At 41.1% G+C, this 16,841-nt stretch overlaps 1 protein-coding gene across 3 annotated transcripts in view; it reads right to left on the bottom strand.

The window, feature by feature from the left end:
- Positions 1–258: 258 nt before the first annotated feature.
- The window catches only part of PRDM6 (PR/SET domain 6), a 113,755-nt gene continuing 97,172 nt past the window's right edge, over positions 259–16,841 (bottom strand). The window contains exons 7-9 of one of the 3 annotated variants that reach the window (XM_061422949.1): positions 13,154–13,330; positions 6,266–6,414; positions 6,062–6,152 (exon numbers count right to left, since the gene is read on the bottom strand). In XM_061422949.1, coding sequence (XP_061278933.1) covers positions 6,279–6,414; positions 13,154–13,330 — 313 coding nt within the window. In that variant the 3' untranslated portion in view covers positions 6,062–6,152; positions 6,266–6,278. Of the gene's footprint in view, positions 345–1,353; positions 6,153–6,265; positions 6,415–13,153; positions 13,331–16,841 lie in introns of those variants that run through there. The other 2 variants (XM_061422951.1, XM_061422950.1) reach the window with 2 other exon arrangements.

Below are 16,841 nucleotides of genomic sequence, written 5' to 3' on the forward strand. Positions count from 1 at the left end.
TGGACACAACTGCATAATTACTCCATTGATGTCTGCAAAGTAACTCACTTAGCATTCAGTCAGAACAAAGAAAGAAAACTAGATTTCACTTAGCCCCATTCAGGATGTGTTTTCACTTGTCAATAGCATTCAAGCCTACTTTTTCTTGGCCAGTGTCCAACATAACTTGCCTTCCTGACTGTTGCTATTTGTCCTAATGTGTATCACATGCTTGAGAGGATTTTTTTCTTTTAATGTGGAGTTTTACTTGCAAGTTTAGAAAAACAAAACAATACCTGCTAGCAGTGGGATATTTGAAATTCTGCTGTCCAGAGGCACAGGTTGAGAGATGACAAAATCAGCAACTGCAATAATACATATTTTGAGAACAGTTTAGCATTTTTTCCACAAACGCATTTGACAAATTATATTTGTGTTTAAAAAGCTTTTATGCTTAAAGAGAGTTGGAATAAAGATATTTTCCCTTTTAAAAAATACTCTCAGATGGTTTTGGAGTGGGAAAATTGTAGACCTGCAAAGATAAGATTAAGAATATAAGAGAAAAGGATAATAATTTTATCTTTGTTACAAGGATTAAATTAGATAATCCATGTTAGGCAGTTAGAATGGCACCTAACAGTGATTGCATCCATGTTAGGCAGTTAGAATGGTGCCTAACAGTGACTGCATAAAATAAATTGCTATCATTATTATCCTCATCAACATTTGAGGGAATAAGCAATCAGATTTTACTTTTCCATTAAAATTTACTCAACAGATTAGCATCTCAATGCATAGGGCAGACAATCCAATGGCTTCCTGTTTTCTGACATATTTTTGTTTTTCTAAATAATTTTTCATATTGATTTGATGAAACATCTGACATCCATTACTTAAAAGAACAAACCAAATAAATATTTTAAATGTTAAACATGACCATGGATTACAGGCTAAACATTTGTGGCATAGCTTCCCCAGATAAAGCGATATCCTTTTCAGCTTGGCTCCCTTTGGTCAGTTGTCTGGGAAAGCTGATTGTTGGATTTGTAGAATGTAATCTTGAGAAGGTCTTGAAACATGTGGTTTTTCCTGGGATCTTGTTGTTATTTTCTGGTAGTTCAGATAAGCACTAGCAATAGGGAAAGCCTCAGTTCTTGGGTGGATAAGGACCTAAACATCCACCTAGCCACTTCATACAATGTCTCCAAACCTCTTCATCTTGAAAGGAATTTGATAAATGAGTGACATATCTGGAACCTACTGTTATCACTTAAAGAAGCACCTCTCTCAGTATCTTTCAGGATTTGGTGTCAAGAATCGGCAAAGGCTATGGGAAATAAAATTAAGTTCACATCAAGGAAGGAAAATTGAAACTCACTTTTTCAAAAATGTGTTTATTTAGTTTGTTGTTCTTGGCCTTGTTTCTAGAGGCATATGTAGTCCTAATATGAGAACGACTGATCTGCTCTTCAACACAGGCTACCACTGGGCCTGCTCGGAGGACCCATGACCCCATACTGTTCTGGAAATACCCTGCTTCATGAGATGTGCCACGTTTCCCATTTTAAACAGCTCAACAGGCACTACATTTGATTTTCAGAATCAGCACAAAACAAGTAACAGTACTTTTACTACAAAAAGCAATGAAACATTAGTTTCTTACATGTACAACTCAGATCCAATTATCAGCAAACGGCTTTGCAATAAGGTACCAGATACCTGGGGCCTAGGAGGTGGTGTCACTACAGAGGAAGATAGTCCAGTTGTAGTGCTTTAAGAAGAGCTGGATAGTGAGGTTCAAAAATAAAGTTATCGAAACAACTGCTATCTTTAACCAGCAGTGAATATTCACCCTGACAGGGCTCTCTGAAGCCTGTGAGTGCAAGTCAGGAGTCCCCACCTCTGAGAGCACCACAGCCACACACCGGGGACAAGGACCACACTGCCAAGGCTTGACACTAATGAGGCCACTCAGACCCACACAGGGTCTGCAGAGCTCCTGTCCTGAGCAGCTCCAGCCCTGTCCCCATTTGTTGCCTTATCACTGGAAGAGGCTCATAAAAATCTAAGAGCCAGACCCTCATCCTGGTATCTTGAGATTGTTGCTAAGAAACAACAGCTGGGCTGATCAGACAAAGACAACCAAGCTGTATATCTTAATCTGTTTTGAAACTTGCTACCTTCTGGTCACCAGCTGAATTTACATCTCTCTGATTCTCCCAGTTGTAGCCATCTCTGTAACTTCAGAGACACTGGTCTAAAGCAATAAAAGATCCATTGCTATTAGCCAGCCACTTAGGAGGAAGATACTATTTTCTCATCAATAGTCATTCAAACAAAACTCCTTACAGCAAACACCTAAAATGGGGTCTTTATACAAAATTAGACTTCGGTAAATACTTGACGAATAAATGAATGAAACAATGAACGAACCAACTGATGAAAAAAATTTGATGAGTTGGTAAATGTTAGTAAATCTTTGTCTATCTTGACTAGAACGAAGTTTTCCCAAAGTACAATCCAATAACTCGTAAGCCATGTGAGGACACATGTGAACCCCTATTACAGTTTCCCCCCTATAAGGTTATATTTGAATGGACATTCAATAAATATTTACTAATTGAATCAAATTATATAAATTATACAAGATTTAGTTTTATAGTCTTAATTATCCTAAGAACTCTATAAAAGCATATCTCCTCTTTTAAAAAAGTCATTTTTAAAGATAAAGACAACCAAAATGCAAAGCTTATCTTAAAAAAAAAAAAATCATGCACATTTCCTGGGGAAAGTATTTGGCTTTATCTAAAGTTACTGAGACTTTTCTGGAATCTGCATACCCACCTGGGATTACTTGTTAGCTTAGGCTCTTAGCCACACAAACAGGCATATGCTGGGATGGCATGTCTTATTCTGGAAAAAAAAAATTCCATCTCCAATGATAGAAAGGGGCAAGAAGGGTTGCTTCAAGAGCCAAACACAGATTCAGTTTAGAGAGTCTCCCTTTCTCATCTTAGATATCCTCCCCTCTCCACAATGACTCTGAGTTTTTCTTCTCTCTACACAAGGATTACTGGAGAAGGAAATGGCCACCCACTCCAGTATTCCTGCCTGGAGAATTCCATGGACAGAGGAGCCTGGCAGGCTACAGTCCATGGGGTTACAAAGAGTCAGACATGACTGAGCGACTAACATTACATTACATTATACAATGATTAGGAAGTTGAAAATAAGGAAAACTAGCGACTCTTGATGACTGCAGCATCTACTACCCATTTGCAGTGTTCCTAGAGAATATCTGTTAATTTTAAACAGAAAAGGCTAAAGCAATTGTTGGTAGGTTTTAGGGAGAAACTCCCTCCACCACCCTCCTGCCCAATACATACTTTGATTAAAAGCATTTAGGACCCAAACGATGCTAGTATATGCTTCAGGGCTCCAAGTCAATCCACAGGTGCAGGCCTGTCTTAACCAGTAGACCAACGGCCAAGGCCAGTCTGCTAGAAGACAGCAATGGCTCAGCAGTGTGAAAATTCTGAATATCTCTTATAAATTTCTATTTATTAAGTGGCAAATATTTTCAGGCTAAATTTGGTGGAAATGACATGGCAAAATTATCCCTTACTTATAAAGGAGGAAAAGATGCTTACATGAGCAGAAAGCTAGAAGAATCTTTCAGTATTGAGGTTATCACCATATTAAGTGGGAGTTTGGGATCAGTCGGCAAAGCCACTAGACTGGCAGAGACCCCTGTCACTGTCACAGAAACTCTGACTACATGACTACAGGGCAGAGAGAAGGCTTCCCATACTCGCATGGGAGCTCACGGGCACTGGCTGGGGTGCACTCTATAAAACTTAGGAAGTGAGACAAAACGCAGAACTCGTTTTTCTCATGGAAAACAATATTAGAAACAAACAGGTGAGTTCCTTATCATGTTGAAAAAGTATAACCAAATGTTTCAACTTGAGTAAATCGAACAGCCTGCTCATCAGTGTAGCCAGTGTGTTACTGTCTTGGAGATTTCCAGTTAGTACTGCTACATAATTCTTTCCACCCTCCCCAATGGCACATGTTTTCGTCAAATGTCTCCATCACTTAGGACAAGAAACTATAAAAGTTCAACACATTCCAATCCACCAGAGAAAGCATTTTCCATCAGAAACAGCAACACAGTTGCACAGATTACTTACTACTTTTATGACAAGGGGCCAACAAGAATGGGGGGAAATGTGAATGACTTCAGATTGGACAATGGAGGTCAGAATTAGCAAAACTCCATGAAAGATTATTTTGAGACGTATATAAATAAGTTAAAACACAATTAGTGAGGCCCTGTTTCCTCCATTTTAAATGTGGCAGAATGGGTGCTAAGGGATGGCGAAAGTGAAATGAAGAGGGAAGGAAGATTTCTTAGAACAAAATACATGACAACAGATTAAACCAAACCACAGATATCCTTGCCTATCGGTGACCAGTTCAGTTATGTGTCTTGTATTTTTGTTACAGGAAGACAATGGGAAGGCTAAAAAGACAAGGAATTCCTTAAAAGGGTGTGTCCTGATATCACATGACCAAGAAACCTACAAAGACTGCTGCTGGTGTGTGCTCTAAGCTGTTCAGATTTACACTGGTCATCAAGGTAGACTCAGTCTCTCCAATGTCGCTGGGAGCTAAAGGCCTATAAGCGAGGGCTGTCAGTTCTTCCCGATGTTGGATCATTGCGTGGAATAGGACCCAATCTTATTGAGCACCGTTGCTGAAAGGCTAGCTGAAGTGACACTCACTCTCCTAGCACTCAATCAAGGGTCAGTGAAACTGTGCACACACTCCTTTCTCTCTCAGTAGATCAATGCTGAAAGAAGAATATTATCAAGGGCCAGAGGGGATGAGAAGGTAACTCTTCTTGATAAAATTAGCTGTTCCAGGGCAGTCTGTTTTAACCACAACCCTCTGCATGGCTCCTCCTCTCAAGGTTTCCTTGTCTGGGCTATTTTCACCTATTTTTGCAGAAACGCTTCCCCACACTCAGGAGGGCATCCTAGGCTTCCCCTTGGAGGTACAAGGAAGAAAGATGAAGATGCCTAGAATGGTCTTGACGGTGGGGCTTGGCATGACTTTTGCCACATATTCAATGCTTTCATAGACACAACAAAAAAATCACTGGAAGCTTAATATCTTATATTCAGCCTCTCACTGAAGTACTTTATTTTCGTGGGTTTTTTTTTTTTTTTAACGCTAAAATGTTACTGAAAACATGAAAACAAAATTTTCTCAACTACCTGCTTTGGAACAATAATATACTGTATTATGAAGCTCCATACATTTTAAATGTTTCTGAAATCCTGACAGGACACGGTTAAGTCCCCATTTTTCTTTTCCACTTGAATTTTAAATTTTAAACCATCTTCTTCCTCTTTCAGGCTCTTCTGCATCAAGACCAGCTGCTGGATAGAAGGAGCCATGAGAAAAGTGCATGAGAAGTAAGCGTGGAAAACACAGACATGGAGCGCCTGTAGGGCTGAAGATGGCCCAGACTCAGCAAAGGCTCCAGCAACTGCATCCGTAGTCCCCGCTGGGCGGCCCGAGGCAGAGGCCAGGCCAAACTGCAACAGCAGGAAGAAGGGTTGTACAACGGGTCCCCTTGAATTCATGCTACTAAAAAAGGTGCAATGAGAAACAAGTCCCTGTGCATTCTCAGTCACAACTGTGGGCAGAAGAGCCCATCCGATTCCTCCCTTTGGTATTAAATAACAGTTTTTTTAAAAAAAGCTTTTTAGAAACAAAGCAAATACACGGTGGGCCTGGAAATGTAAGCCATCCCAGGTTGGTTGTCCACTGAAATGAGTCTCATCCCTAGTCATAAATAAATAATCTCTCTCCTGGTCTGACTTCCACGCCAGGATCAATATCTCTTAACATCTTACTTATTTTATTACTGCTTTTGGTTTTCTGGGACTGATTGAAAGTTGCTTCGAGGAAATCTTTGGTTTTGCTTAAGTGTCCGTGACATTTAATCATGACTTTCCTTGCAGTTTAATTCCAAGCAGTCAATCAGTTAATCCACTTCGATTGATTCTGGGCTCTCGGTTATTGGCTTGCACTCATTGGGCATCCGCTGGTGTCGGCTCAGCTGGGTGGCCTGCGTGAAGCTCCTCTCACACCTCTCACACCTGGAGGAGGCAAGAGAGAAAATTGAGACCAGGGAGCAGGGCCCGCAGGGTGATGGGCTTCCTCTCATCCTGCCTAATCAGAACAGACACTCCAAAGTGGCTTCAGATTTTACCGGCTCAAGAGGTTTAATTGGTGGCTCCTTCCAAGGCCCGGACGCCCGTGATGGGACAAAGCCCGGCTGATGCAGAACAGAGGGATCTGTCAATAGGCAGGGGGAAGGTGATTTCTCCAGAGGGCCCTGTCCTGCTGCAGCTCTGATCACTGTCAGTTCAAATAGATAAAGAACAAAAAGAGATTTTTAGGAGTGAGCCATCAAAGCAGCAGCTTGTCTGCAGTTTTCTGCTCTGTAACCCCAAAGAGAAATGGATGACAAATAGAATTTCACCTGCTGCTGATTTGAAATCGGGAATTCTACTCCCCTCAGCACAGTGGCCAGAGAGCCATCAGCCCTGAATCTGGAAACTGGAGGAAGCAATGCATTAGTCTGTGGTGAGTGTGGGAGGTGGGTATGAGTGGCCGCTTTTGTGCAAAAGCTAGAGTATTGCACCTCAACCAAAGTTAGGGTTAAAAAATGTTTGCAGAGGGATAGGGAAAAACTCAAATTCAATCAATATTTGTGTGTTTCAAGTTCACCTCTCTACCAGACACAGAAGAAAGAATGTACATGTGGGCCATACTTAAGAGTCGGTGTGTCCATTAAGAACAAAACTGGCATCACGTTTCAAGAATATCTCGTCTCCTTAACTTAAAAAATAAAATAGCTAATCTAGAGACCTTGGGCCTAACCCATCTTCCATGCAACACATACCAACTCGCTTGATGGCTACACAATCTTCAAAACACACACACACACACACATCCAACGGTGTCCTCTGGTTTTTCTATGGTGGTGGTGGTTCCTGGCTGGTTATCGATGATTGTGTGTGTATACACATGCGTGCACACACACACACTGCAGAAGCAAGCTCTGCAGACAGTGGCTTCCCTGTCACTCAGGCTGCTTGTCTGGGCTACCTGGAGCACTGGGCAAGCACCCACTAGGGCACAGCAGCCACCTTAGCTCTCCCCCTAATGTCCTCTCCTCAAACTTTTGAAGGAAAAGATACTGGGGAGAGCTGCAGACACGTGTCTTCTTTTAAATGAGGCCATCCTGGTCACTGGTGGGGCTGAGGGAAAGCCCTCAGCAGAAAGTCCACATTGCATCACACGTGCTGTGAGCCCCATTATCCAGTCGGAGGGTCTCTCATTTTCCTTTTGAGTAAAGTACACAAAGTGCTTTGCTAGGAAGACAATTACCTATAAAAATAAAGCGCCTCTATCCATATTAGGGAGTCCCACCAATTTTTTTTTAACATTGGGAGGCTGGAGCGTGACCATCACACTTGGATTTTTCAGGGCTCCTGTGCCAGCTGGATGGTCAGGATGAGGAAGTTGTGTTTCTTTGATTGTCTTTCAGGGAATATTCTTAGCAGCCTGTTCCACTGTTAAAAACTGCACTGTGATCTTGACAAATGTATAATGTCAGCTTTAATGTATCAGACCTATCAGCTCAATGAAAATAACTCAGAAGTATTGATCAGTTAATGATTTTTGGTGTATTCATTAACGTCCATGGGCAGCTTATCCCCTCTCCAGAGCTCCTGAAGTGCTGATGACATGCCAGCGAACTGCTGATTGTTTATTAGAAAACTGATTAGTTACTGGATTGGTGTGTCAAAATATACTACCTTTCACTGACTGATAAACTTTCAAATTATTATTTGAAATAATTAAAAATTTTTAAGCTTTAGAATCAATTTCAAAGAGAGCAGAAGAGTTTGAACAATTGTAAGGAATGACCAGTCACGTAGGTTGTGCTTTTGTACCTGTGATCTTGTGTATCAGAATATAAACAGTTCAGAAGTGGGAAGTGCAGTGCTTCGTGTATGGCAAGGGTGCATGTCTATATATAAGCATCAGACAGTACAAGCTGGGTTGACACTTTTCTCATGTGTTTGCCTAAATGCCTCCCAGATATTTACACTCATGGAACCATTTGTTGTTGTCATAGTCGGGAGATTTACTAAATCTATCGGGCTCCTGAGATCATCACTGAAAAATCTTCTCTAGGGCCATCTGCTCACCAAGTGTGAGTGAAAACGTACGCAGATGTGTAGACAGTTACCTTAACTTAGATCCTTTACCTAGGAATTTCCCCTTCTGGAGAAAAGTGGGCTACCAGAATTAATACTTATGTGTGTTGGTAATTATAAGAATACCATTTATATAATTAAGGAAGTAAAAAAAGCTTGATAGAAAACCATTTTTTAATAAAGGAAGAGCCTTGGTTTTATGTTCATCATCTTTAATTTTAGAAACAAATCTCTTCACAAATCATTTTCATAGACAATAAGAACTCATCAGGACAGACTGACAGCTCTGGCAGGTCAGAGCTGGACTTCAGCTGGACTGGGATTGAACTAATCCTGAATTACAATCCCAGACAAGTGCCTGGGCATGGGACCCTCCAAGCTTGGATTTCATGCTACTTAGCAGAAAAAAAAAGAAGGAAAGACATGGGTAATGATCCAGGAGGAAAAGACCTGCTCGGGCACAGGGTCCTTCTCACGGTGCTGATGTCACAACCTTGAAGGAAATGTTGCAGGAACAACGAAGGGAAAGTTGTCCAAATATTTCAGCAAAGAGCAAGTCCCCAGCTTTGTACCAATGTGGGCATCTTATATAATTACACTTGAGTTCCTTTTAGATTTGAGATCGTTCTTTACTTAACATAATAGTTGACTGGCTTATAGGTTCAGAGGGAGCTTAACAATTGTCATCTGAAACTGACCGAAGTGTAAAATGATGTCAAGTTCTGTCACACAGAAAACATGCAGGAAACTTTCTTTCTGGTCCTCGATGGCCTGTCACCAAATACTTCCTGAATTAAATCAGATTGCTTCATACTTATGATGCAATGCACATTCATTGCATATTATGCATATTTACTGATGTGCTTTTTTGATTTGCTTTGATTTTGACTAGATCTTGTTAAAATATAAGATGCTTTTTGGAATATCCTTTGATTATTTTCTATACTAAGTCAAATTGTCTTAAGGCAAAAACGTAGTGATGAGCATTTCCCCTGCTTCTAACGATGAGGAGGAAAAGAAACTCTATGGAAACTCCTGGTCTTCCCAGGCCCAGAAGCCAGGCATCAAGCAGCTCACATGGATTCCAGGCAGAGCAGCCTCCCTGAAATCTTGAGAGTTTATGTTTAATAACAGAGAAGGAGAAGGAGATCTTATTGTAAAGAGTAAGTTGGAGACTGACAACTTCCTTCCTTCCCTCCTCTTTTTGATAAAGCGCTTGGCAATTACTGTGAGATGAAATGAAGTCTTATCTTCATCCCTTGTTCTCCACAACTTCCAGTCTCACAGTACAAACTGAAAGTACCTGATCCTTTGAAATCTGCTTTTCCTATGATCTCCTTCACCTTACACATTCGGAGTCCACAGCCCAGGTTAGCCGTTGACAAGCTCAAGGTCTACCTAGAGCATGGGGGGAGGGGGGAGAGGGGAGTTTTTCAGTGGGATTTCAGCCAATCACACCATGAGACAAAGCCTGGAATGAAACTCTCTTCTCAATACCAGATCTTCTCCGGACTGCTTGTACGGCACCAATCTTGATTTGCCTTGAAAAACCACTTTTCAGCGGAAGATTTTAGAAGTTATAAAGGGCTTTCCCCTGCTGGGGCCTGGCCCCCGAGAATCCTGCAAAGGCCTCCCAGGCCCTGGGGTGGGACAGTTTGGGGACTGAATCCTTTGCGGCATCTATTTGGAAGCTGCCCAAGGTGTATAGTTTAGGGTTGTGCTTCTTTACAAGATTCTTTTCCTTCTTTGCAAAATTGTTTAAGTCAATACCCATTAGTTGAAGTAGTAAAATTAACTGTTGTGGCAAAACCCATTTTATTGACTAATCTGCAACAAACTTTTTTTTTTTTTGAATGTTTGTTTTATAGGCTTGTAAAAGGATATCTTCAAAATATTTACAAATGTCCATGGGATGGATATCCATGAGCTATAGTTGGAAGATTCCCAAAATTCCCCTGGGATAGTTCAATCCTGAACGATCCGGTTGTATACACTGAAGGATTTAGCTTTCCATTTCCTAGAAGACGTTTATATCTTGCACTCAAAAAGTAAGTGTTCACTCAGGTCTCCCCTGGCAATATATATTTGAAAAATTTTTAAAAACCCCGCAGCATGTGGCTATCTTAATACAAGAAGCAGCAGAAGGAACTAAACCATGCACAAAGAATCTGATCCAACCAACTCTGGGGTTTCTTTGTTTTTCCAGATGAAATTAGGTTACGGTCCCTAAAAATACTTTGATAAAGGAAAAACATACAAATACTAAAGTCCTGGAACTACTAATCTCATGAATTAAAAGTAAGTTAAAATGGCACCTTTATTGGAAACATGACAAAAACGGGATGTTAGAGGAAAAAAATTGAGTGGAGTCAACGAGGTTACACTTAAGTAACATCTTAACATTAACAGAAATCTATTTCCCATTCTGACCCTGAAACCTCTTCAATTAATTACTAAAATCTATTTACACAGCAACAAGATAAAAATCAATCTGATGCCTGGCACTGTGTCTGTCTGGCTACCTTCTCTAAGGGGCCAGGAGGATCGTTGGCCCTCTTGCATCTCTGCTTTTGAAGAGCTCTCCTGCTCATAGGCACAGGGAGTGTACCATTGTTATCTCCCACATCCAGAGCAGTGGTGAAGCCAGAGATTGTGAACCCCCTGAGGACCTGGGGCAATGACAAAGCCCACTGTGCAGGACACAGACACCTGCCCTAGGGAACTCCAGGGCTGTGCTAACCCACTTGGTTCTCACAGTGGACTAGAAAGAAAGGGGCTGCTCAGGGCTATGGCAGCCCCAGAGAACACGCCTGCCTGGTGTGGTGCAGGCTGGATTTTTAGACCTCATCCAGTCCCCTCACCAGATGTCTTATGCAACAAACAAGCTCCACCCACACACATAGACAAAAATGAAAACTTGCAATTATTAATTAATGTCGTAAATTAAACCACAATGGAAAATAGTTAAGAATAATGAATAAAGGTTACTAATTCGTGAGGAAGTGGGTGAAGATGAGTGTTTATGACCTTTCCCTCAGCTGCGGACACTGAGGCATGCGGGATGCAGACCAACAGGACTCTGCCACTGTGAGCCAAGCCCCGCCTCCGGCTGAGCACCATGGCAACCGCATGCTCCACCCGGCAGGTCCGGAGGGAAAAGCATGCGGACTGACACTCTGCGGAGACTCCTTGGCCGAGACCAGCAAGGGGATTCGCCTCCTACTGCCTGAATCATTTCCTTTCTTGCTTGATCTTATCCTATAGAAGCAAGGAGATCAAACCAGTCAATCCTAAAGGAAATCAACCCTGAATATTCACTGGAAGCACTGATGCTGAAGCCCCAATACTTTCACCATCTGATGCAAAGAGCTGACTCACTGGAAAAGACCCTGATGCTGGGAAAGACTGAAGGCAAGAGGAGAAGGGGATGACAGAGGATGAGATGGTTGGATAGCATCACTGATTCAATGAACATGAGTTTGAGGAAACTCCGGGAGATAGTGAAAGACAGGGAAGCCTGGCTTTCTGCAGTCCATGGGGTCACAAAGAGTCAGACACAACTAAGTGACTGAACTGAACTGAACAGAAGGTAAACAGAGTGTACATCCATGCCCTTTTCATGCTCCTTCTTAATGAAGTACAGTCATCATGGCAAATGAGCAAAGAGAGAGGTAAGAGGGCTGAACAAAGAAGAGCCTATCACACAGACAGTAAAACCTGTTCTGAGATGACCAATTGTTCACACAAGCTGGTTCACACTCCCAAGCCTTTCCATATCCCACATGGGCTTCCAGAAAGCCTTCTTCCCTTGTAAGTCTGGAAAACTCCTACTCAGCATTCAAAACATACCTTAAACCTCATCTCCTCCAGACAGCATTGATTACTCCACTTCCGTGCTACCCGAAACGCTGTATACACACGCCTTACTGTTTTTCAATTTTGCGCCTTCCCCTATGTGGTAATACTTGCTTATTAATTGGGCTTCCCCCAAAACTATGAGGTCGTCAAAGATTAGGGGGCTGAGTCTCATTCACCTTTTTATCTCTTATGCCTAGCAGTGTGCCTAGCACAAAAGAAGGTGCTCAATAAATATTTGCTGCATGAATGAACACACACATACATGAACGAATGGGTGAGAGAATGAAAAGGCCATCTTACAGGATTCAAACATCCGCTGTTTTCATGACTGTGCTGTATCTAGAAACATCATTTCCTGCTCAGGTGTCCTTGCCTTAGCCAAAGCCCTTGTCTACCTCTTTCCACATTCCTTGAATCCTCAAGAACTCAAACATGTCCTGTGTTTGGTTTTGTTTTTCTTTCTTTCATTACCATGGTAAGTCTGAAATCCAAAGGGGCACATTGAGAAGCTACCAGTTAGCTGCTGTAATAGATTCAAACCTCCTTACATATAAAAGAGGAGGAAATCATTCATCAGAATTTTAAAGGGTTCAAATTTCCCAAGAGACAATTATTCAGCTGTTCTCAACTGTGGCCACCTTGCAGATGGCTACAGATGCCACTCTGTGAGGCTCCCAGTTCAAATTCCAGAGGCACAGACCCTGAGAAACTAGAAAGAATCTCTAAATTACTCATTCCTACTTCATTATTTTACTTATGAGAAAACAGATCACAAAGAATGTCTCATGTTCAAGGCTGCACAGCTCAAGCCAGGCTCAGTATATAAATATTCTGAATTCATTTTCCCAGCATCAGCTACTACACAAGCAGGTAATTCTGCAGTCTGGACGCTGACTTTGTACCCAGCCTTCTCCAGCAGCTGGCTGAGGTGGGCACTGCTGCCCACCTTGTCTGCCGGCTCTCAGGAAAGGCGAGGAGAAAGGAAGGAGGCAGCACGAGCCACTACTTACTTGAAGGGCTTTTCTCCAGTGTGGGTTCGGATGTGGTTGTTGAGAGTGGTGGCCCCAGCAAAGGCACGACCACAGTAGCCGCATTTGAAAGGCCGGTCACTGGAGTGAGTGACCACGTGGTTCCTCAGTTCTGAAGGCTGGGAAAAGGACTGGGAGCAGTGGCCGCATTGGTAAGGTCTGCAACAAATGAAGACACTACCTGGTCATTATATTCTACATTAGTCAGTAGAAGTTAGCATCACGAGGCTAGGGCCAAAATGTTATGGTAACATTCAGTTTTTGTAACAAAGCATAGAGCTGGGGCCACTGGGTTCTCATTACTATACTTGTTGCCACAGGAACAAAATTCACAAAGCTGATGAGATACATTCAATACCCCCACGAATATTCCTTTCCAATATTAACCACACCATTTCCACAACTTCTATTTCCTACTTTGATCCCCACCCCCAGGCAAATATGGGAGCTTTGAGAGTACAGACTTGATGAAGCAGAATGGTATAAGAGAAAATATGTAATTGTCTCTCGTAATTCTGTGGCACTTTAACTTTACAAAGTGCGTTAAAATCAATTATCTGGTTTAATCTTTACAATAATCCTCAAGGAAAGCAGTTATTATTATCTCTGTCAGTTCAGAAAATGGAAGATAAACTGTCCTCAAAGGAAATAAGCTCTTGATGCCAAGGTCACTCAAGAGTGATTGGACTTTATTCTATGTCCCAGGCAAACAGGCAGGCAAGTTGGCAAGCTGCATGTGTGTTTTAAAAGATACTAGGTGGTCCTGGGCTCTGTCTACAGCACATCCCCAACTTGTGGCTATCTGGTAGCGCACAGATCAACACGGTCATGCACTAAGATTTGCTTCTTTGAAAAAGACATCCTGATTTCAATTTACTCTCTCCCCACCCACAACCCTGACTTATATTTATCCACTGGGTCTTTTTCTGAAACTTCAGCTCCCCAGTTTAATCTGGTAGCAAGCGATGATTTATAGTAGCCCAGAAATGACAGGATATCACTATGTTTGCAGGAGGAAGACTGGGATGCAAAAGCAAATGGAAGGAAGTTGTGACAAATACCTGATAATTAGCAAGATTATCAGAGCACGTTCTTTTCAGCTCCTGAGAAGGAAATCAATTTTTGGTTTTCATAAAATAGATTAAAATTCTGTCTTCTCTACAGAAGCTCTTCTGCTTCCTTAAGCAGAATCTGGTGAGTGATATAAAACCTGGGGAGTTTTCCCTATTTGAGGCTATTTCATATCATTCCTTGACAGGGCTCTAATTTGTTTATCAAAATTTTTGTTAAGAAAATTAATAATCTGTCATGAGAGATATCAAGAGAGCTCAGGAAGCCCTGGCTTGTGGCGCAAACATTTCTGGCTATGTTTAGAAAGCCAGTGACTAAAACAGTCTTAACTGCTCTCCCTTTAGCAAATGCATACGTTCCAATGACTGGAAACCAAAATGTAGGGCCAGGAGACAATGGTGACCGAGCATGTACAACAACTCAATTAAGTGCAAAATAAAGTGTACCCTCTCATTTGTCAAGTGAAGTGCTTAATTGTGGCTACTTGCCTCACTGAACACAAATACTATTATTTTACCAGGCTTCAGCACACTGAGCACTGATTGTAGAATTTTTTAGCTTGATTAATAGTCCAGGATTGGTCAATAACTCAATACTATACAATTTTAATTACTTACATTTAGAAATCTATCTGCTTTCAAACAAGTTTCCAAGAAATATATAAGAGTCCTTGGTAAGGAGTTTATCAAACTTGACAAATTGCACATGCATTTTATTACAATGATAAAATAAAGCTTTGATGTCATTAAAATTATATGTAGATGAGAATGTCCTTTTGCCAAATCTATTCTTTGTAGTAACCATTAGCCTTAGAGGGGTCCTCCAGAAATCATTCTCTCGGGGTGAATTTCTTTAATGTTACTGAAGATCATAAACAAAATAATGTATTAATATATGCTATATCCACTGACAATTGATTTTTCTAATAGTGAAGGACCATTAACATTTATTAGCCTCTGGTTATCTATTTTTAATAGCTATCACAATAAAAAATAAGCCACTAAATAAAACCAATTAATCTTTTCTTCTTTTTTTCTAATTCTGCTGTCAAAAGTTGGAGTGATTTATCTCCTGTAGTCAGAAGTCATTCCAGCCTTCTTATACTAATAATCAAGGTGGCAAAGATTTACACACCAAAGAGAAGAAATGACCACAGAGAGGTTTATGCTGAATTCTTATATCAAGGTAACAACAATGAAAGGCAAACTGGATTCTAAAACATCACCTTGGCCAGTACTAGCCTGAGAGAGGTTTGCTAGGTATCCCGTGACCTATGGCACAGCTTTTAAAACTCTGCACAATTCAGCTGAATGAATGGAATGGCCTCAAATGAGGGAAATGGAGATGAGTCCTGCTTCAGCCTCTGAACCTAATCAGCTGTGGGACTTGACAAGTCGCCCAACTTCCTTGTCCCTCATCGCTCTGGTAAGCAGGATGGACTGAACTAGTTGCCCTCTCACATCCCATCCTGTTCTGCTCCTGCTTTTAGATAATCAACAAACATGTGCCACCTAAGGATCTGGCCAAGACGCAGCCTCATGGGAGACAGCATCAACCATGTGACCTCCACCCTCCACCGTCCAGCCAGTGCCCTGTACCCAGGCTTCCACAGTTTTGTCTCTAATCCTGCTAATTAAAATATGGACTATTTAAACTAACTTGGTAAACCATTGAGACTTCCAAGCAACAAGAAAATCTAGAACTGAAATACAGGAACAAACTTTAGCTGATCTCAAAAAACAAAGTGATATCCCTTTAATTCTGGTACCCTGAAGAGTAAGATTTTAGACCATATTGTCATATTCACCTTTGCAGATACTTATATTATGTAGACTTTAGTACCAAAATGTGTACTCTATTTGCCATTATAACAACAGATCCTCTCTTTCAGCCTAGAAATATATGGAAAGTGAGCCCTCAGGAAATATAGACAAGATCTTTCTTTCTCTGGATTTTCAATATTTCTCAAGAATGAATAAAAGGAAATGATCAAAAAGTAAATTTAACATTGATTGCATCCCAGTGTTGACCTAAGCACACAGGAATACCTTTAAGACAGAATAAAATCTTCATGCCCAAGAGCAGCGCTTAGAAAACATCATGGTTACTACAGAATCTCAGATGTCACAACTTGTTTGGAAACAATTGACCTCAGGATTTAAGACTCTGTAGGTATGTTTTTATTAGCACACCCTGACTCCTCACCTCTCAGTTTACATCTAAACGGCTTTGAGGGCACAGAATCACTTGCCATTTCTCAGCTTTTTATTCTGATGACTAACATTCCCATTAACTTTTCAAGGTCTGGTTTATAGGGGCAATATAGGGATGGAAGAGTGGGAGATGCAAACTCTTGGGTGTAAGATAGGCTTAAGGATGTCTTGCACAAGGGGAATACATTCAATATTGTGTTGTAACTATAAGTGGAAAGTAACCTTTAAAAATTGTACATTTTAAAAAAAGACTCATAGAATAGAGGGTAGGGTTTGAAAAGTTCTACAAATAGAATTTTTTTAAGTGAAAAAAATGAAACTATCAACAACAAAAAAGTAAGTCTTAATTTATTAAACTCTTGGATACGATCCATTTCAGTTCCCAA

The sequence above is a fragment of the Bos javanicus genome, chromosome 7 (genome assembly GCF_032452875.1).
Source record: "Bos javanicus breed banteng chromosome 7, ARS-OSU_banteng_1.0, whole genome shotgun sequence".
Classification (NCBI taxonomy): Eukaryota; Metazoa; Chordata; class Mammalia; order Artiodactyla; family Bovidae; genus Bos; species Bos javanicus.